This window comes from Choloepus didactylus, chromosome 11 (genome assembly GCF_015220235.1).
Source record: "Choloepus didactylus isolate mChoDid1 chromosome 11, mChoDid1.pri, whole genome shotgun sequence".
Lineage (NCBI taxonomy): Eukaryota > Metazoa > Chordata > Mammalia > Pilosa > Megalonychidae > Choloepus > Choloepus didactylus.
Genome location: NC_051317.1, coordinates 59246423 through 59268552, shown reverse-complemented (window position 1 = coordinate 59268552; position 22130 = coordinate 59246423). Strand labels below are relative to the sequence as shown.

Genomic DNA, 22130 nt, shown 5'->3' with positions numbered 1-22130 from the left:
TACACATATATACATATATAGAGAGCTAGATATATGACTTTTACTTTGGAAATGACATGGCTAAGAATGATGTGAGGTTTGGGGGCTTTGATGCGGTTTTTTTTTTTTTTTGGCTTTTTGTGTTTATTTTTTCTGTTTAGTTTTTTGTTTGTTTGTTTGTTTGTTTGAAGATTGGAGAAATGACAGCAGGTCCATATGCTGGTGGGACTGAGTGGACGGTTGGAAAGGTGGCTGAGTGGATGAGTGAATGAAGGCAGGTGTAGGATCAAGAGAGGGTTGAGGTTTTTGTTTTTGGTTTTTGTTTTTTAAATTAGAGAAGTTGTGAGTTTATTGAACAATCATGCATAAAATACAGAATTCCCATATACTACCCTATTGACACTTTCCATTGGTGTACATTTGTTGCAATTGATGAGCACGTTTTTACAATTATATTATTAGCTATAGTCCATGGTTTAACCGAGGAGTCACTGATTCTGTGGTATAGTTCCATGGATTTTTTTTTTTTAATTTTATTCTGTTACCATATATACAACCTAAAATTGCCCCCTTTTAACTGCATTGCATTCAGATATGTATTTCAGTACTTTTAATTACATTCATAATGTTGTGCTACCATCACCACCATCTTTACCAAAACATTTCCATTTTTCCAAATAGGAACCCTGTAATGTTTTAAGCCTTAATTTCATATATCCTATCCCCACCCCGTCTTCTGGTAACCTACGTTCTAGATTGTGACTCTGTGAGTTTGCTTATTCTAATTATTTCATGTCAGTGAGATATGTTTTTGTTTTGTTTTTAAGTCAGTTTCTGCTTTACCAGGTGTGTGGGGGGCTGTGGGAGGTATGTGCCTCTACACCGGGAGAGGCCATGCAGGAAATGTGGTTGTGGCAACTGCCAAGGAAAGCTATTCAGGAGTGTTTTCATTAGCTGGATAATGGCAGAATCCTATGAGGCTTTACTGTTCGGAGGCCCCATATGTCCTCATCCCACCTAACCCATATACTTGAGGTGGTAGGTGCTCCTTGTGGCATGTGACTCTTCCCCACCAATCATACTGGTGAGATGGTGGCTATGACAGTGCTTTCTTATCCTTTTGTCATGTTGGGTGACATGATTTTAGTAATCTGTGGTTTATCTATTGTTAATGCAGTTGACCTAGGTCAGTACCCTTGGTGGCAATTAATAGAAACCTATTCTGGCTAACTCATGCCAGGAAGAGAATTTATTATAAAGATACAAGTGTAGCTCATGGAACTGTGAGTGGAAGGTGTGGTTGGACCTCACGAAGACCTGGAAGGCTGATGGGTATCCAGGCCATGATTGTTTGTGTGTCTGGGGTTGGACTTTTATCTCTGAATATCTGCTTCATGTGTCTTATTCTCAGCAGAACAGTTTTCTCTGCTTCTCTGTATTTGTGGCTGAATTTTTAAGTCTGTAGTTTAAGCAGCGAGCTTGATTAATGTTTCTTAGCTCTTCGGCCAAAATAATTGGAGAGATGAAGTGGTTAGTGGATCAGCTATCTATGGACACTTGCAGTTGACAGGGGCAGAGGTGTTTCACTCCAGGATGTTGGGGGAACAAGGAGCAGTTTGCGCAGGATAGAATCCTAAACAGTATCTCCTGATTGGTTTGTTTATGGAATGTAAAGAAAGAATTTCACTAACCATTTCAAGAATTAATGGTAGGTAGCTTTGGATAATATAGACTCTTCATCCTCAGATGATATTTCTGATGTTGTTGTAGGGATAGGCTAGTCTTCTCTAAACTGGCTCCAGTGTTTGAACTGAATTCCAAACATCAGTCAGGGTGGTTCTATAGTTGTCTAACAGTTGATGGCATTTAATGAATAGCTTTGCTCTCTCTCAGAGAAAGGTAATTGAACTGGTCAAAGGTAATTGTGTTTCCACACCTACCCCAGGATCGACTCAGGCCCACCCGGCTCACCCCTCTTGTATTAGTAAAACCAGTTTCCATGGAGATGTGGGGGGAGTAATTGTGCTTCAGTTTTGTTCTTTGCCAATGAAAGATAACAAAAACTCTCAAACAATGAAAATTTCTAAATTACCAAAACACTCATAGCATTTATATATTCATGAATATTCTCTGCCTTGTGTAAACCCTCATAGCAGTGCATTGGAATCACCCAGAGAGCTTTTTACAAAACAGAGGCTCAGCCCCACCCCCAATAAGTCCATAGATTTGCCTCAGATTCCCTATATTTGTGGTGGTTTACTTAACAAGCTCACAAGATGATTTTGGTACTCCTCAAGTTTTTGAGAATCACTGCCTCAGAGGGCCTTGATTTGCTGGTGTCTCCTGAGGTGGAACTTCCAGTCATCACCAAGGTAGATTATGCTCAAAATAGGTTTTCTGAAAAAGCTGTGACATTCTTCTTTGCCTTATGATTGGCTAGCTTGTCCCCGCTGCCTCAACTGTACCCAAGTTTCTTCTAATGCAATATTTCAGTCTGAATTAACAAATAAGAAAATTTATCCCTCTCAGAGCCATCTACATTTGCTGGTCTTTTCTTTTTTTTTTTTCCCCTTTGCAGTTTATTTGTTGACAAATCTGGTTGATGTCTTGCAGAATTTTCCACAGTTGGGATTTTACTGATTGAATCCCTATGGTGTCACTTAACACATGTCCCTGTTCCAGTGTTTCTTATAAATTGATAGCTTGACATAGAAGATCAAGCAGATTGAGGTTAGATACTTTGAGAAGAACACTTCATAAATGTGTGGTAGACTTCATTAAGAGGCCCACAATGCCTCTCTTTTTGTCATGTTAACAGCCATTTATGATCATTCCTTTAGTCCATTAATTCATTAAGGACTGGTAATTATCCTTGAATATCCAATAAACACTGAACCCAAAATAGGAGCACTTGAAGATGTTTTCAGTGAGAACCAGTGACTCAGAACCTGGCCTGGATCCATTGTAGAAGTGATTGCAGCCTGTGGCACGGGCTGGTGTTAGATGACTGTAGACTGGGCAGAGAATGTTCACAGCTGTCTTCACTGAGCTCTGGTGTGCTGCAGAGTTGATGAATCAGTATTGTGTTGATACTTTTATATTTTCCTGTTGTTGCCTTCAAGCCCTTTACATAAGTCCATTTTCTCTCAAGAACATATAATCTTCTTTTGCTTTAGACCTTTGATTCTTACTGAAGAAAGAGGGGAATCATTTGTTGGAATGTCTTCTATTTCTGACTCTGTGTTCCAGATGCTTTACTTTGCTATGTGACACCTCAACTTGTTATCCTTGGCTTGGAGCACTAATAGTTATCAACCTAAATAGTTTAATATGTTGACTATCCCTAATTTGCAATTTTCTTGCTTTGTTTAGTTAAAAACACTTAAAAACAAAAACAAAAACTATTTGTCAAATAAGAAATGCCTGACTGTTGTATAATGTTTTACTGTGAATTTTGAAAGCATGGCTTTATGTTATTCATTGAGAGCCCTTAAACAAAGAAAAATATTGCTCTTTGTTCTTCTCTTCTAGGAAATTCACACAAATGAAAAGGAAATAACAGAAAAGGAAGTAACTCTTCACTTGTTGCCAGGTAACAGTCATGTTAGTGTCTTACCTCATGTGCAACTCAAAGCCAATGATAAATTACCTCATCCCTAATGTTGTTATATGTAACTCCTTTGTTTTCATCCAGAGAGTATGCAGCAGAAATGAGCTGGACAAAAATATCAACGTCTTTAGTTTAATAGCTACACACCTGGGTCTGTATATTACAACATCTACAAAGAATTTGCTTGTCCCTTCCCCCTTAAACTGATGAACTGCTCACCTTTTTTACAAGCAAATGAGACTTTTTTCAGGTTGGCTTACTTGACCCTGTCCAGTACTTGGGTCCCAAATCAGGAAAATCCTAGTTCCCTGCTGAGCCCTACACCTCATAACTTTCTTCTTACTGTCCATGCCTGTTGCTACCCTTGAATAATGCAACTGCCTAGGCATCCCAGGGCAAGCCTTGGTGGGTGGCCTTACCCTTTGGCCATCTGAGTACAAGTACAGGCATGTTGGTGTTTACCAACCCGGGGCTGCCAGGGCTTTGCTCTGTGGTCATTTTGAAGGAGTCTGGGTCGGTTGGATATTTTTGAGATGGAGGAAAGTGTACCTCTCTAGCTTAAGTTAAGTCTTTAATCATTTCTGAATCCAGGAACAGAAACTACTTGGTAGTGTATCCTTTTCATATAGGGGGATGTCGTGTAAGCTACGAATTCAGTTCTTTTCCTAGCTTCTTTTTTCCAATCCAAAATACCTTTTTTCTTAAGTCTTTGTGAAAAAAAGAGAGAGAGGGGGGAAAAAAAAAGATAGTAAGATGCCTTACTCTGGTTTTTATTTTATTCTGTTTTATTTGGGGAATAAGAATATGTACAGATTTTGACTAATCCACCTTATTTGGTTAAATATATTAGAATCTTACACATTTTAAAAAATATTTTTAAAATTTAAAGGCTTTTTCCTGTAATAATGGCCTAAACCTTGATCTACATATCCTATTCTTTCTCCTTTTCTTTGGGTTATAGATTCTGAAATTAACTTTTTTTTTTTTTAGTTTACTGTTATATATATTCTACCATCACCTGGATCACCTGATGGTCTCTTCTAGGTGTGCAACTAGGACCATACATGCAGTTAACTTTTCTGAGCCTGAGTTTCCTAGACTAAGATCTTTTCCAGCTCTCAAATCCGATGATTCACACAAGCTGACAAATATGCCACAGCATGGTATGCTTGCAGAGAGTCTCACCAGGGAGTGTTGTACTAGCTACTGCCTTGCTCGTTCCTGGTTCCCAGTGTACTTGACCACGTGATAGAGCTGCCTGGTCTTGAGGGGAGTCTCACTATTAAAAAAGCTGTTTCCCATTGGGAGTTTAAAGCACAGGAAAGCCCTGCTCACATGTCTTCCACCTGGGACGTAGCTGAGACATTTTCTGGGACTATTTTAAACACTAATGAGGCCCTGACTTCATTGTTTTCTTCAAATGTGGTCTCTGTAGAGACTGACCTATGGACTGAGCCATCTGCTGGTATTTCCTTAGTGTTTCAACCAGAGATAACTGACCTCTCAAAAGACAGAAAAATGTGTGTTCCTTGCTAGTCTTAGTGTCTGAGACTCTTCTTTGTTTTCATATTGAAGTTGGACTAAATGAATTTTGAGACAAAAAGTAAATTTAAAGTCATTGACGGAAATATCCAGAGGGAGGTTCTGAGGGAGAGGGATAGTTATCTATTGGAGAAGAAATTTCCATCTCTTTTTTGTTACAAAGTATTTACATTTAGCTTTTTCATTTCCTCCACATCCTTCTCTTTTCCTGTCCTCATCAAGACATCTAGCACTCATGAGCTGCCTCGCCTCTAGGGAGCAGAGAGTATTTACCTATTCCCAAATTTTAATCTTTTTTGACTGTTAAGAGAAGTACTTTCTGCCTCCAGGAAATGCAGCTTCTCTTGTGGGCTGGTGCCTGCAGATAGAGCAGGAAAGTGACACATTGAGAGGAAATACTCTCAACTAAGAAAAGGAGGAAACCTTTTTTCCACAAACCTCTGACCTCCTTTTTCCTTTCATCCTTGTCTCTGAAGCCAAAATGCACATGGTCATGCTGCAGAAGATTGTAGCACCTCTTGTGTCTGAGGAAACTGCCAGAAAACCCTATAGATAGGGAGACAACCCTGATCTAATTTAGCAGTTTCAGAGTTGGAAATGGCACTCTTATAGGAAAGGTGTGTTGGAATCTGTGGTATAAAGTATACCAGCAAGCGTTTCTATTTTCGCCCATTTAGGGGATTGCTTCTATGGAATATCTGCTTGGGTCAAAGTAATTAAAACATTAAGATCCATGCTTAAAAGTGTAGCTGAGATAATTACCACCTATCTGGAAACTTCACGATTCACAGTGAGAAGATGGAAAAAAATACCCCTGTGAGCCCTTTTGATTTTACTTACTGATGGTTCCCACTGTGCTTCACCTTCTCTTCCAAGTTTTGTAGCTCCTACCATGCTGAAAAGTGTGAAGTCCTCAAGTACTGTGTTGTAATGTGTATTTGTCCTTATGTATATAGACCTAGAAAGCTTTAAATGTTTTTATACTGTGCATTCTCTGAGGACTCTAAGGAACACTTGTCTTGGTCTTGATAGGAGAACAGCTGCTTTGTGAAGCCAACACAGTACTCAAGTATGTCCAGGAAGATTCATGTCAGCGTGGGATCTATGGGAAACTTGTCTGCACAGACTTCAAGATTGCTTTCTTGAGCAATGATGAATCTGCATTGGATAATGATGTATGTATCAGCTGCATTTGGCTTTTAAGGGGAAACAGTGCGATTGTGACTTTATTGTCTTTCTTCCCAGCTTCTCAATTAACTCTTTACCCTCAACACACATAAACACAAAGGACAAAAGTCCTGTCTACCACTGGTCCTGCTCCCGATCCCTCACAATCTCCTTGCAGTAGTAAGACCATTCTAAAATTTTCTGTGTGTGCCTCCTGTCACACTGGCTTGCATTTGACTTCATAGGTGGGTACTATCAGCTTTTTATTTTCTTCTGCATTTCAGTGCAGTATGTGTCATTCATTGGAATAATACCTCCCGAATATACTAGTTCCCCGTATTTTATACTTAGCTCTTCCTCATATTCAGAAACTTGAGTTCAATAATGAAACTGATACTGAAAGCAGCACTTGAATTTGGGTTTATTTTATGTTGGTCTGAACCTTATAACGAATAAGCAGTCAAGGAAGGACTAGAAGAACACAGTATATGAGTGGAAACCCAACCATGGCACTTCTTGGTTCCAGTATGTCAGCCGTGCTGGACCACCCTTGCTTTTTAGATTTATTTATTTATTTATGATTGTAAATTCTTTGACGTTAATTACATTGACCATACTGTGTAATTCACCACTGTATTTTCAGACCATTTTCATTATTCCAAACCAAAACTCATACTCATTTTGCAGTAACTCTCCATTCCCCCCTCTCCACACCTTGGTAACCACTATTCTGCTTTCTGTCTTTATGAATTTGCTTATTCTAAGTGTTTCATATAAGAGAAATCATACAGTATTTGTCTTTTTGTGTCTGGCTTATTTCATTCAACTGATGCCTTCAAGGTTCATCCATGTTATAGCATGTACCAGCACTTCATTTCTTTTTATGGCAGAATAGTATTCCATTGTATGGATATACCACACTTTGATTATCCATTATCTGTTGATGGACACTTGGTTTGCTTCCACCTTTTGGCTATTGTAAATAATGCTGCTGTGAACATCGATGTACAAGTATCTGTCCAAGTCCCTGCTTTCAGTTCTTTTGGATATATACCTAGGATTGGAATTGCTGGGTCATATGGTAATTCTATGCTTAACTTTCTGAGGAACTGCCAAACTATTTTCTACAGTAGCTGCATCATTTTGCATTCTCACCCATAATGTATTTCTCCACATCTTGCCAATACTGTTATTTTCAGTTTTTAAAATAATAGTCATCCTACTGAGTGTGAAGAAGTATCTCATTATAGTTTTAATTTGCACTTCTTTAATGACTAATGATGTCAAGCATCTTTTCATGTGCTGTTTGGCCATTTATATATCTTCCCTGGAGAAATGTTTAGTCACATCACCTGGCCCATTTTTTAATTGAGTTGTCTTTTTGTTGTTGAGTTGTAGGTTTTCCTCTTATATTCTAGGATATTAAACCCTTATCAGACTTGTGGTTTCTTAATATCTTCTCCCATTCTGTAGGTTGTCTTTTCACTTTCTTAATAGTGTTCTTTGATGCATAGAAGTTTTTTATTTTGGTGAAATCTTACTTATTTTTTTTTTCTTTAGTTGATCATGCTTTTGGTGTAGAGTATAAGAAACCATTGCCTAACATAAGGTTCTGAAAATGCTTTTCTACTTGAGATTTTCTATTTCTTCTTGCTTCAGATTAGGTAATTTGTGTGTTTCTAGGAATTTGTCTACTTCATCTAGGTTTTCTGATTTATTGGCATATACCCTCTTTATAGTACCCTCTTATAATCCTTTTAATTTCTGTAAGGTCGATAGTAACATCCCAACTTTCATTCCTGATTTTAGTTATTTGTATCCTCTTAATTTTTTCATTTGTCGATATTATTGATCTTTTCAGTGAACCAACTTTTGGTTTTGTTGATTCTCTCCAGTTTTTTAAAGCATTTTTATTTTTATTCAGTAATGGCATGTCTAGAAATCTATCTTATGGATATAACTTAATTCACAGAGATGTTCTTCTACATAGCGCTATTTTTTTTTGTACATTTTTAATTGTGAAATTTTACATGTATACATAACAGTGATAACTTTCAAAGTACGATTTAATAAGTAGTTAGAGAGCAAATTTCAAAGAATGCTATGGCTTACAGTTCTACCATTTCAGTTATTTCCTTCTAGCTATTCTAATACCCTAGCATCTAAAAAAATATATGTATTTATATAAAGACTCAGTGTTTGTAATCCTTTGTTAAATCCTATCTTGTCTGTTGCTACCCCTTTCTCTTGTTTAATCACTTTCTCGATCTTCAGGGGTATCTAGGCAGTAGCCACCCTAACTCATTCATATTGAAAAGGGGTGTCAGCATTATGGGGAAGAGGACTGCATCTGGTTGTTGTTCTTAAAGAGGCTGTTGCCTCTCGGTTTTAGGATTTGACTGGCATAGGAACACTGGTGGATTTACATTTCTGAGAGATAAACTTATTAAGTGAAACTTTTATAGAACCTCAGATAGGGACCTAGGTATTTTGGGGCTACTGTTGGTTAGGGCTTGGCATACTGTGGCCATCTGGGATGTCTAGCTGGAGCTTGTATAAGAGTAACCTCTAGGATAGCATCTCAACTCTATTTGAAATCTCTTAGGCGCTGTGACCTTATTTTGCTACCTTTTTTTCACCCCTTGTAGTCAAGAAGGTATTTTCAATCCCTTGATGCCAAGGCCAGGCTCATTCCTGGGAGCTGTGTCCCATGTTGCCAGGGAGATTCACTCCCCTGAGCGTCATGTCCCATGTAGGGGGGAGGTTAATGAACTTATTTGCCAAGTTGGGCTTAGAGAAAGGCCACATCTGAGCAACAAAAGAGATTCTCTGGTCTCTCTATTGCTTTTCTATTCTCTATTTCATTTATCTTTGCTCTAATCTTTACTGTTTCCTTCTTTCTACTAACACGGGGTTCAGTTTGCTTTTCTTGTTCTAGTTTCTTTGGGTATGAAGTTAGCTTATTGGTTTGTGATCTTTCTTCTTTTTTAATGTAGACATGTAGAGCTATGAATTTCCCTATAAGCACGTGCCTTTGCTGCATCCCAAAAGTTTCGGTATATTGTGTTTTTGTTTTCATATGTCTCAAGATATTTCCTAATTTCTCTTATGATTTCTTCTTTGCCCCATTGGTTGTTTAATAGTGTTTTGTTTAATTTCCATGTATTTGTAAAAAGTCCAGTTTTCCTTCTTTTACTTATTTCTAGCTTTGTTCCATTGTGGTCTGAGTAGTCATTTTGTATGATTGCAACATTTTAAAATTTATTAGGATTTGATTTGTGGTCTAACATGTGGTCTATCCTGGAAAATGTTACATGTGCACTTGAGAAGAATGTGTATTCTCCTGTGGCTGGGTGGTGGTCTATATGTTTCCATTAGGTCTAATTGGTTAATAATGTTGTTCAAGAACTCTATTTCCATATTGATATCTATCTTTAGATGTTCTATCAATTATTCAAAGTGGTGTATTGAAGTCTCCAACTATTATTGTAGAACTATCTATTCCTCCCTTCAATTCTGTCAGTTTTTTTGCCTCATGTATTTTAGGTCTCTGTTTTAGGTGCATCTGTGTTTATAACTATTATGTCATCTTGCTGGATTCAACCTTTTGTTGATATATAATGTTCATCTTTGTATCTTATCTTTTTTGACTTAAAATCTATTTTGTGTGATAACAATTTAGCCACTCTGGCTCTCTTTTGGTTACTGCTTGCATGTTATATCCTTTTCAACCTTTTTACTTTCCCCTTTGTATCTTTGTACCTAAGGTGAGAGTCTTTTGTAGGTAGCATGAGATGAATCAGGCTTTTTCATCTAGTCTGCCAATCTCTGCCTTTAAATAGGGGAGTTTATTTCATTCATATTTGAGGTAATAACTGAGAAGGAAGATTTACGTCTGCCATTAGCTATGTCTTCTGTATGTCTTGTACTCCATTACTGCTTTTTTTTTTTTTTTGGTATTTAATTCCTTTTTTGTAGTGTATCACTTCAATTCCCTTCTTCTTGCCTTTTCTCAGTATTTTTTTAGTCATTTTCTTAGTGGTTACCTTTGTAATTATAAAGAACATCTTAAACTAATAACAACCTAGTTCAGTTAGTACCAACCTACTTTCAGTGTAATATAGACTCTATTCTTCTAGAGCTCTGTCTGTCCCCTTTTATTTTGTTTTGTATCAAATTACATCTTTATACCTTGTATGCCAATTAACATAGATTTAAAATGTTTTTTTACACATTTGCCCAAGTTACATGGCAAGGAAAAGGCAGTTACAAACCAAAAGTACAGTAATACAGGATTTTATATTTATGTATGTAGTTACCTTTACCAATGTTCTTTTTTTTTTAAATTCAATTTTATTGAGATATATTCACATACCATGCAGTCATACAAAGTGTACATTCAGTTGTTCACGGTACCATTATATAGTTGTGCGTTCATCTTCAAAATTAATTTTTGAACATTTTCATTACCACACACGCAAAAATAATAAGAATAAAAATTAAAATGAAAAAGAACACTGAGGCCTTTCACCACCTGCCCTGCCCCCTCGCCCCTTTTTCTACTCATCCATCCATACACTGGACGAAGGGGAGTGTGATCCACATGGCTTTCCCAATCACATTGTCACCCCTCATAAGCTACAATTTATACAGCCATCTTCAAGATTCAAGGGTTCTGGGTTATAGTTTGATAGTTTCAGGTATTTAGTGCTAGCTATTCCAACCTAAAAAGGATAGTCTATATTGTGCATAAGAGTGCCCACCAGAGAGACCTCTTGGCTCCTTTTGGAATCTCTCTGCCTCTGAAGCTTATTTCATTTCCTTTCACATCCCCCTTTTGGTCAAGAAGATGTTCTCCATCCCACGATGCCAGGTCTAGATTCTTCCCTGGGAGTCATATTCCATGTTGCCAGGGAGATTTACTCCCCTGGCTATCAGATCCCACGTAGTGGGGGAGGGCAGTGATTTCACCTGCCAAGTTGGCTTAGCTAGAGAGAGAGGGCCACATCTGAGCAACAAAGAGGCACCAATGTTCTTTATTTCTTTTTATAGTTTCTAGTTACTGACTAGTGTCCTTTATTTCAGCCTGAAGGATTTCCTTTAGCATTTTTTATAGGGCAGGTCTTATGGTAGTGAACTCTTTCAGCATTTGCTTGTCTGTAAATATATTAATTTCTTCTTCATTTTTTATAGTTAATTTTGCTAGATATAGAATTGTTGATTGACAGTTTTTTTTTTCCCCTTTGACTTTAAATATGCCATCCCACTGTCTTCTGGCCTCCATGGTTTCTGATGAGAAATCTGCTGTTTATCTTATTGGGGATCCCTTGTATGTGACAAGTTGCTTCTCTCTTGCTGCTTTGAAAATCCTCTGTCTTTGGATTTTTTTTTTTTACTAATACATGATCCATTTTATGTGTGTGTGTGTATATATATTTAATCTGATTTTACTGTTTTTTTTTTTTTTTTTTTTAAATGTTTGTCTTTTCATTTCTGGTTTATTTCACTCAACGTACTGTCATAAAGGTCCATTTACCTAGTTGCATACCTCACAACTTCATTCCTTCCCATAGTTGCTTAATATTCCATTTTATGTATATACACCACAGTTCACCATTCTGTTCATCAGTCGATGTACCCTCAGGCTGCCTCCATGCATTGCTAATCGTGAATACTGCCGCCATAAACCCCTCTGTGCAGATATCCATTCTTGTCACTGTTTCCAGTTCTTCCAAGCATATACCCACTAACCAAGTTGCAGGACCATATGGCAACCCTCTACTTAGCTTTTTGTGGAACCAGTACACTGCCTTCCATATAGGCTGCAACATTCTGCTTCCCTACAGCAATGATTAGGTACATCCCTCTCTCCCCATTTTCTCCAGCACTTGTATCCCTCTGTTTATTTTTTAAACAGTTTTATTCACACATCATACATTCCCTTCTAGAATTAAGCAATCAATTGTTCCTGGTATAATCACATAGTTATGCATTTGTCACCACAATCTGTGTGAGGACATTTCCATTTCTTCTGCAAAGAAACAGGAAGAGGAGAAAAAAGAAAAGGGAAAAAAAAATGATGACTAAAATAAAAGAAAAAATAAAATTAAAATAGAATAAAATACAATAAAAAGGTCAGACAACAACACCAATGCCAGGGATGCCATCCCCTCCCTTATATCCCCTTCTTATAGACATTTAGCTTTTGTTACAATTAATGGAAGCATATTGCAATGTTACTGTTAACTATACACTCTAGTTTAGATTGATTGTATTTTTTCCATAATACCATCCCATTTTCAACACCTTACAAAGTTGACATTCATTTCTTCTCCCTCATGTAAAAACATTCTTACATTTGTACATCTAATTACAATGATTGGCCACTCTGGGTTTCACTAAGTTATACAGTCCCAGTCTTTATGTTCTTTCTTTCCTTTCTGGTGTCCTGCACGCCCATACTTCCTTTTCCAACTATACTCACAGTCATCTTTGTTAAGTGTGCTTACAATATTGAGTTGCCATCACCCAGTATTGTGCTATCCTTTTCTGGATCAATACAGTCAATCCTGTTGAACATTCTGTACTCCTTGAGCATCAAATGCCCAATCTCTACCCTTTTTCTATCTTCTGGTATTTTCATTTCTACACTCTTCTCCAAACCTCTCTCTCCTGTCTTTTCCTTTCTGTCTGTAGTACTCCCTTTAGTATTTCTTGTAGAGGAGGTCTCCTATTCACAGACTCTCTCAGTGTCTGTTTATCTGTAAATATTTTAAACTCTCCCTCACTTTTGAAGGACAGTTTGCTGGATATAGGGTTCTTGGTTGGCAGTTTTTCTCTTTCAGTATCTTGAATATATCATGCCACTGCCTTCTTGCCTCCATGGTTTCTACTGAGAGATCTGCACTTAGTCTTATCAAGCTTCCCTTGTATGTGATAGATCGCTTTTGTCTTGCTGCTTTCAGAATTCTCTCTTTGTCTTTGACATTTGACAATCTGATCAATAAGTGTCTTGGAGTAGGTCTGTTTGGATCAATTCTGTATGCGATATGCTGCGCTTCTTGGATCTATAATTTTATGTCTTTCGTAGGAGTTGGGAAATTTTCATTGATTACTTCCTCTGCTGTTCTTTCTGTCCCTTTTACCTTCTCTTCTTCTGGTACACCTATAACACTTACATTTGTGCACCTCATGTTGTAATTCAGTTCCCTGAAAGCCTGTTCATTTATTTCCATTCTTTTCCCATGTTTTTTTGTGTGTAGGATTTTAGATGTCTTGTCCTCTAGTTCCCTAATCCTTTCTTCTGCCTCTCCAAGTCTGCTGTTGTATGTATCCATTGTGTTTTTCATCTCTTATGTTGTTCCTTTCATTCCCATAATTTCTTCCATTTGCTTTTTCAAGCTTGCAAATTCTTCCTTATGATCACCCAGTGTCTTCTTTATATCCTTCATCTCTTTTATCACATTTTCTTTTAACTTGATTTGATTTAGATTTGTTTGAGCATTTTTAATTAGTTGTTTCAACTCTTGAATCTCAGTTGAGGTGCTGTTTTGTTCCTTTGGCTGGGTTGTATCTTCATGCTTCCTGGTATAGCTTGTAAATTTTTTGCTGTCTAGGCATCTGATTTTCTTGATGAGTTTATTCTGGAGGTTGTTTTCTCTCTTTTGCCTATGGTTTTCTTGTTGGTTGTCTTTGATCTCTATCTTTTCCTTGTTTCTCTCACTAGCCAGTTGTCAGATTGGCTTTGTCCCCCATTCTTCCCCCCAAAATCAGGCACCCACTGTGGCCTGCCACAGGGATGGGAAATAGGCACTGGGCATCCCAACAAGTTCATTGTGTGTGGTAATACAGATCTGCGGGCTTCCAGTGGTGCTCTGTTTCTTGCCGGCCAGCAAGACCTGGGTTTGTTTTAGAGCCCTGCTTTAAGAGTTGGGTCTTACGTATTTCTCAGCCATAAGAGGGCTGGATTTCCATATTGGATGTGTATACCAGCTCCTGTGGTCCTAAGAAAGTGTCTGGAGCATCTTTTTAAAAGTGTTTCAATTCCTTGCACCTTCCAGACTGTTCAGCAGATGATGCTGTTTGGTATCTTAATTGTCCTCAGAAGCTGCTTTGCCTCTGAGCACAGGCTGTATCTACACAGGTGAGTTGAAACTGCAGAATTCCTGTTCCCTCACTTTGCTGGCCAAAATCTGGCTCAATGTGGGTCTCCATCAGTGGCTAAGTAGTCCCTCAGCTGACCCAATACTTCAGCCGTCCTCAAGGCAAGGAAATCACCACTGGCTGCTGCTTCCCACAAGGATGGGGGAAGGGCTTTCAGACCCAGGGCTGGAAACACACTCTCTGTCCACATTTTCTCAGTCTTTTTGTCCCTCACTGACCTGGGCCTTGAAATGTCCACCCCTGTCCCCCAGATCTTCAAATGAGCATGGTTGGGGTATGTCTCACTGCTGTGAGAGATTTTAAAGTCTGTGTCATTGGTGGGAGGGGTCCCGTCTGCTGATTCCGTGCCTTTCCCACACTGAGACTGAGTGAGTTGTTGGGGAGAGGACTGGCTGGTCTGGGACGGAAGATTCCTACCATATATTTCTTCTCTTTCTTCAATTTGGCATTTTCAGGGTCCTCCAGTCTATAACCTCCTCCAGAGTTTCAAACAATTTACAATTTCCCTTTTATTCATTGAATCTTTGGAGAGAAGTTTTCAGTAGCTGTTTATGTCATCATGTTGATGATGTCACTCTGTCTTTGGATTTAACAGTTTCTCTATAATGTATCTTGATGTAGATCTATTAGAGTTTATCCTGCTTGGAGTTCTTTGAGCTTCCTGGTAGTGGTGCATATATTCATGGCTTTCATCAGATTTGGGAAATTTTCTTTCTTTTTTCTTTTTTTCTGCCACACAACTCTGCATAAATTTTTTCAAACACATTCTTCTATTGTGAACCCCAACATATATATATAGCAGTGACAACTTTCAAAATACAATTCAACAAGTAGTTAAGAACAAATTTCAAAGAATGTCATGGGTCACAGTTCTACAACTTCAGCTACTTCCATCATGTAAAACATAACGTACATACAGAAAGTTGCCAACTCTCGATGCACAACTCAACAAGCAGCCATTATAGGTAATTTCAAAAATTGTTATGGGTTACATGTCCACAGTTTCAGTTCTTTCCCCACTATGCAATACAGGATATATACAGAAAGGTGAAGACCTTCAAAACACAATCCAATGAGTAGATATAAAACAAATTTCAAATGATGTTGTAAGTTACAGTTCTACCATGTCATTTACCTCCTTCTAGCTATTCCAGCACCCTCTAAAAATATATATATATTTATATAAAATTTACTAAATAATATGTACAGCAAATGTATTAGTAATTCAACACATCTATTTATCAAATCAGTCTACTACAATAAAGAAAAATGAGCAGAAAAATCTGTATGTCTGAATAGGACATACTATTGGTGTGTAATTTAAATGGCAATACTTGAAATTAATTGGTTGTATATAATGTCAGTGATTTGGGAAAAAAAGATTTGGGAAATTTTCTGCCACTATTTCTTCAACTCCTTTTTCTGCCCCTTTCTCTTTCTCTTGTCCTTCTGGGACTCTGCTGATGTGTATGTTGATATGCTTGATTGTATCCTACAAGTTCCTTGGGCTCTTTGTCTTTTCTTTATGCATTTTTCTTTTTGCTCCTTAAGCTAGATAATTTCAATTGTCTCGTCTTCAAGTTTGCTGATTATTTTTTTTCCTGTTCAAATCTGCAGTTGAGTCTGCCTGAGTTTTTCATTTCAGTTACCATACTTTAGAGCTCCAAAAGTTCTGTTTGGTTCCTTTTTTAATTTCCATCTCCTTATTTTATTCAGACAGTGTTTTCCTAATTTCCTTTAGTTCTTTGTATATGGATTTCTTTAGCTCATTGAACATATTTAAAACAGTTGATTTAAAGTCTTTGACTGATAGTTTCAATGTATGAGCTTCCTGAGAGACGGTTTCTGGCAGATTCTTTTTTTCCAGTGAGTGGGCCCTACTTTTCTGCGTCTTTGTGTATTTTGTAGTTTTTTTTGTTGAGAGCTGATCATTCTGAATATTTGTTGGGTATAACTCTGGAAATGTAATTCTCTCACTCTCTGCGATTGCTAGATTTGTTTTCTTGTTATTGTTGACAGCTGGAGCTATCAATCTGTGACTTTTCCAAACTATTTTTGCTTCCAAACAAGGAATTGGAATGTGAAAAGAGAGCAAGAAAAAAAATAAGTACTGCCTCTTTAATAAGACTCCTCTGCCGCTTTTGCCTGAGGTGGGCTTGAAAGAGTGGCAACTCTCAGAGCCAGTTCCCCTGAGATCTGAAATAGCTAATCAAAAGCAGTGATCAGTGATCAGACCACATTCTCTAGGATTTTGAGGACTGACTAGGTCCTTACAGCCCACCCTGGCACCAGCAAGCTACACCAGGATCCTGGGCTGCAGGACCCAGGGGGAGTGGGATGAGCAGTGTAGCCACTGCATAGAGGGTGAAATTCACTGATCTTTACTGCAATTTAGCAGCCTCTTTGTCCAGCTTTTCATTGGATGCTGTGGTCCACTGGATTCCAGAGTTTCAAAATAGTTGGTTCTGACAGTTCCTGCCAGTTCAGTATTTGTTTTGGTGAAGGAATTGATTCCTTGAGTTTCCTACTCTGCCATCTTTGCACAATCCTTGCTTCTTAAACAGCAGCACCAGTGCTGTCTCAGAGTGTGGCCTGCTGTGCTGCTGTCCCCTGTAGGGCTTGGTTCATAGTCCTGTCCAAAGGCAGCCTTTGCCAGAAGCTTGAAACACAGTGTTTTCTTCCTAAAGCCAGCTTCAGGTAGCTGCGTCGATCACTTGCCTTTATTTGAGAAATGTTAACCTGCATCTCATTTCCCAATACTCTCAAACAGATTGTTTTTGCAGGGTGGGTTTCCTAGGGAGGAGCTCAGAAATGGCATGTTTTGCCTGGATTTGAAAAATAAATGCTCAGGAGCTTTTCTCTCATTCTTCATCTACCTTCTCTTAGGGATATTGCTATTTTTCCACATTTTTCTTAATGTGCAAGTGGAGAATGATAGTTTGTTCTGCTTGTAAATATCTGATGGCATAGAAAGGAATCAGCTGATTTTTTTTTTTTTTTTTTTTTTTTGTTCTTTTAGGAGACTCAATTTAAGAATAAGATTATAGGAGAAAACGACATTACACTTCACTGTGTTGATCAGATTTATGGAGGTAAGTTCTGTTGTCCTTAGGGCATTTTAAAGTACAGCTGATAATGACGATATTTTTATAAGCTTACTAAAATTATTTTTCATACATTACCTTGTTTAAATCAGTTTTATGGATGAGAAAATTGAGAAATGAGGTAACTTGTTTGCGGTCACTTAGCTGAAGGAACTCAAACTTGGAACCTGTTCTTTCTAACACTCCATGATGCCATTATGTGTTAGATGTTGAGTATTCTTTTACTATCAGTGTTAGCTGTGTGTGTAGGTTTCACTTTAAAGGCTAATCTGATTAAGGTCTGTTGTATTGGGACAGGATATCTTTTCTGCTGACTTAAATTAGTCTCTCTTGCTGTGCCTCTCTCTCTTCCACTTCTCTTTTTTGTATATTTAGGGATTTTTCAGAAATCATTCAGTAGCCATTTATGAAGTTCTCAACACTAGTCTAGGCTGAGTAGTTGCAAATTCAGAGGCACAGAAGCTTCAGGAGGGGCCATAGCCATAAGCCCAGGAGTGGACTATCCAAAGGAAGCATGTCCCTGATGGTCTCCCTTCCATCTTTTGTAATCTCAGTTTCACGCTGGTGGAGTCAGTTCTTCCAACAGCCACCAGTCAATTTTGGTCTTGTGCTTACTTCAAAGGAATGAAAAACTGACTGCTCTGAGAGAGCCAGGGCTCCTGCTGGGTGAGAGTGGGCTCCTGCTGACAGAGAGGTAGATGATGGTATCTTTCCTCTTTTGAGAAGTACCCTTAGAAGTTAACAGTCAACCTTGTTTCTTTACCATTAACTTGTCTTATACCATAATTTCACTACCTGATTTCATTGTTGTTCTTTAGTGTTTGATGAGAAAAAGAAAACTCTCTCTGGACAACTAAAGAAATATCCTGAGAAACTCATCATCCACTGCAAAGACCTCCGAGTATTCCACTTTTGTCTGAGGTATACAAAGGAAGAGGAAGTCAAAAGGGTAACTAGTTGCATGTGTTTCAGGTTTTATTTCCCATCTGGTTTTCTCACTAACCCTAGTTTCTGCTTACATTACACAAAGGTTGAGGGGAGCTTTTCACTCCATAAAGTTAAAATTGGTTATAATCCCATATGCTTTGATTAGAATAAGAGAGTTAATTTGGCATGCCTTTGTATTATCTTAGCACATTCTACTTTTGCTCCTTCAATTCATAATATTTTTATTCCTGGAGCCTCTAAAGGGTTGAAGGTAGAAAACCAGAGTCAGGAGGCAGTTGGGGAAAGGGAAGAATGGGGCAGCCAGAAGTAAACCTCTTCCCCTACCTCTGGTAGCCTTTCCGAAAGATAGTAGCAGTGTCCCCCAAATCCTATGAATAAATGAGTTTACATCTAGCAGTAGTGGTTGTGTATGGAAGGAGACGAGGTATATATACAGGTCAGATGAGCAAAGCTGAATCATCAAATGAGGTTGGTGCTTTTGGAGATCAAGTAAGCTTAATCCCAAAGCAAGCTGAGATGTATAACTGGGTGAATTCAGAAAGTGGCTTTACTAATTTGATGTTCATTGTAACTTCCAAGATTTCTCTTCTCAAGATATTAAATGTCTCAAACTTGCCACTTTGTGGTAAATACGTCAGGGAAACCTAGCAAGAGGCCAGTTCATGTCACAGTGAGTTTGGTCACAGTGAGTTATGTATACTTACAAGTAACCCCTTGATTTTCTTTCATATGATACAGATAGTTCAGTTTAGAATTATAAACATGACTCTGATACATATTCTGAGCAGGAAAAGAGGTGAGTAGATATGGAGAATTGCCCAAGAGCCAGAAACTTCATTTTAGACAACAGTTTCAGTCATCTCTCCAAATATACTTCTATTTGGAACTTCAAACAAAAAGCACAAGAGATTGATTTCTGTTCTTAATCTTCTGTAAGAAGGTCCTAAGATCATAACAAGTGGATCAGAATAACTAAGTGGCTTGTTTATTATCTTATATTATCTGTAAGTCTTTGACATGTCAAGATTTTTGGAATATCTGACTTAATATGGCCCTTAAGATTTTTAGCACTGTTGCTGAGAAATCATACTATGTTTTAAAAATTTCCCTAGAAATCCAAAGCTCTTTGAAAATTTTTAATAACTTTATCTTGGTTGATTCTTTTGTAGATTGTCAGTGGCATAATTCATCATACCCAGGCTCCTAAACTGCTTAAACGTTTGTTTCTGTTTTCCTATGCAACTGCTGCACAAAACTGTATAGGTAAGTGTCTTTTGAGTTTTAATTTGAGGGTAGGCAGGACCCCTCCAATTCCTACCTGAAACTAGTGGGAGAAAACCCATTCATGGTTGTTTTTTTGTTTTTTTGTTTTGTTTTGTTTTGTTTTTTCCTCTCCTTTAGCAATCGGTTGCCTCTAGCTTGGGTGATTCACTCAGAAGGTTTCTTTTTTTTGTTTTCTTTTTTTCTTGTGATCTTTGTCCTTTAGGTTGTTTGTTCACTTGCATTTACAATGGCTTTTTTTGTTTGTTTGTTTAGTTGCATCTTATTAAAGATAAAATCAGTATATTATACTTAGGGATATCAGACTACAAAATTGAGACAAGTTAACCCTGTTGGTCCCAGGTTTCTTTTTTCTACTTAAATACACTTGAGTTCATTTCGTAAGACTCTAGAGAATGTCTTGCATTCTAGAAAGTTTTTAAACAACCAGAGCATGCTTTATAGCAAATATTGGGGATGGGGAGGTGGGATGAAACAGTTATACTTAAGAAAGAACATCAGAAAACTGATTTGTGAAGAGAAAACTTAAAATTCCAAATGTTTTCCATTCAGTTCCCTGAAAAAGGGAATACTCTTAAATAAGAAATCTTGGTCATCTGCATTAGCTATTAACAATACCTAGCATTGTACAATGTTTTCACAGATACCCTTCTTCTTCCTTCTCTAGTCCTCTCTCCTGCTTGGTTGTCCCCTGAGCGTGTTCACATACTCTGTCCATTACTCTTAACATTAATCTGGTGTTTAGTGTCCTGTGTGCCATGTGTTTTTTGTCAGGGAAGCACCATGTTAATTTAAAAGCATGTATAAGGCTTTCTGGAACATGGAGTTGCTTTTCACTAACTGCTCATTTTGTGAAAAGTTACTAAATGTTTGCTGTGGGTCCAGCACTTTGGGGATGTGGAGGTGAACAAGACTAAATCCTTACCCTCGAAGAGCATAAAGTCAAACAGAAGAGGCAGGTGAGTGATGTGTCTTCTGATGGATGGGGCCTTAGGAGCAGAAATGAGCAGTGCTCGACCATGCTGGGGAGGGAAGATGTCAGAGTGAGAAGGCTGTTCCTAAACTTATGGTAGAAGGATGTGGGGGTATCTGGTAGGCAAAGAAGAGTATATTTTGTAGAGGGATTGGACTGTGCAAAGATATGGATATCTCAGAGAGCATATTGTACTTTGGGAACTGTCTTTGATTGAAAAGATGAGTTCAAATTCTTGCCCAGGTACTTGGTAGCTTTGTGATCCTGGGGATTGCACTTTACTCTTGGGGGTTCCATTTTCCCATTTTTAAAACAACAGTGTTAATATGCTTACCTTGAAATGTTGTGAGGATCATAACTTGCTAAATGCACAGCATATAGGGTGCAGTTATTAAATGATTGTTATTAATCTGGTATGACTACACAACAGGACACACATGGAAGGGATATCATAGGGGTGTGACTGGAGAGATAGGTCTGGCTAGATAAGGAAAGGCCTTTTTTCTACACTAAGGTGATGGCCTTAGTGAAAGGCTAAGAATCAAAGCATGTTATAAAATGGCTGTAAGGTCAGGTCAGTAAGGCAGCTTCGGTAATGGGAAAGAAATGACCTGGAACCTTAGTTAACAAAGTGAGGAGAAAAGACAGACTCAAGATTTAGGAGGTAGAACTATGGAACTTTATAATTGGGAAAGGAAAGATGTTACCATGTGTTATTTTTGTGGTTTTGAAAAGATTATTTTGTAAAAATATTAAGGAGAGTTTAAGGGTGACATCTATGTTTTTGCTTTGTTCAGTGGGTTGATGGTGGTACCATTTATTTATTTATTTATTTATTTTATTTTTTTTTTTGACTTTTATGAAAGGAGGTTTAGTTGGTTACACATTTACAGTCTTAAGGCCATAAAGTGTCCAAGGTAACACATCAACAATCGGGTACCTTCACTGGAGGATGGCCAATGGTGTCTGGAAAACCTTTGTAAGTTGGGAAGGCACATGGCTGGCGTCTGCTCCAGAGTTCTGGTTTCAAAATGGCTTTCTCCCAGGATGCTCCTCCCTAGGCTTCAGCTCCTCAAAAATGTCACTCTTAGCTGCTCTTGGGGCATTCATCTTCTCAGCTTCTCCGGAGCAAAAGTCTGCTTCCAAAGGCCATCTCCAAAATGTCTCTATAAGCTGCAGCTCCTGTGTGTTCTTCAAAGTGTCACTTGTGGCTGTAGCAAGCTCACTCCTTCTATCTGAGCTTCTATAGTGCTCTAGTAAACTAATCAAGGCCTATGCTGAGTGGGCGGGGCCACACCTCCACGGAAACCATCCAATGAAAGATCCTGCCCACAGTTGAGTGACCACATCTGCATGGAAACAT

At 38.1% G+C, this 22130-nt stretch overlaps 1 protein-coding gene across 3 annotated transcripts in view; it reads left to right on the top strand.

Annotated features, from left to right (window-relative positions):
• Positions 1-22130, top strand: part of MTMR12 (myotubularin related protein 12) — a 98203-nt gene that overhangs the window by 31065 nt on the left and 45008 nt on the right. The window contains exons 1-6 of one of the 3 annotated variants that reach the window (XM_037799170.1): positions 2241-2351; positions 3511-3571; positions 6164-6306; positions 17481-17553; positions 18384-18514; positions 19683-19776. In XM_037799170.1, the coding sequence (XP_037655098.1) occupies positions 2256-2351; positions 3511-3571; positions 6164-6306; positions 17481-17553; positions 18384-18514; positions 19683-19776 (598 nt within the window). In that variant the 5' untranslated portion in view covers positions 2241-2255. Of the gene's footprint in view, positions 1-2240; positions 2352-3510; positions 3572-4633; positions 4753-6163; positions 6307-17480; positions 17554-18383; positions 18515-19682; positions 19777-22130 lie in introns of those variants that run through there. The other 2 variants (XM_037799172.1, XM_037799171.1) reach the window with 2 other exon arrangements.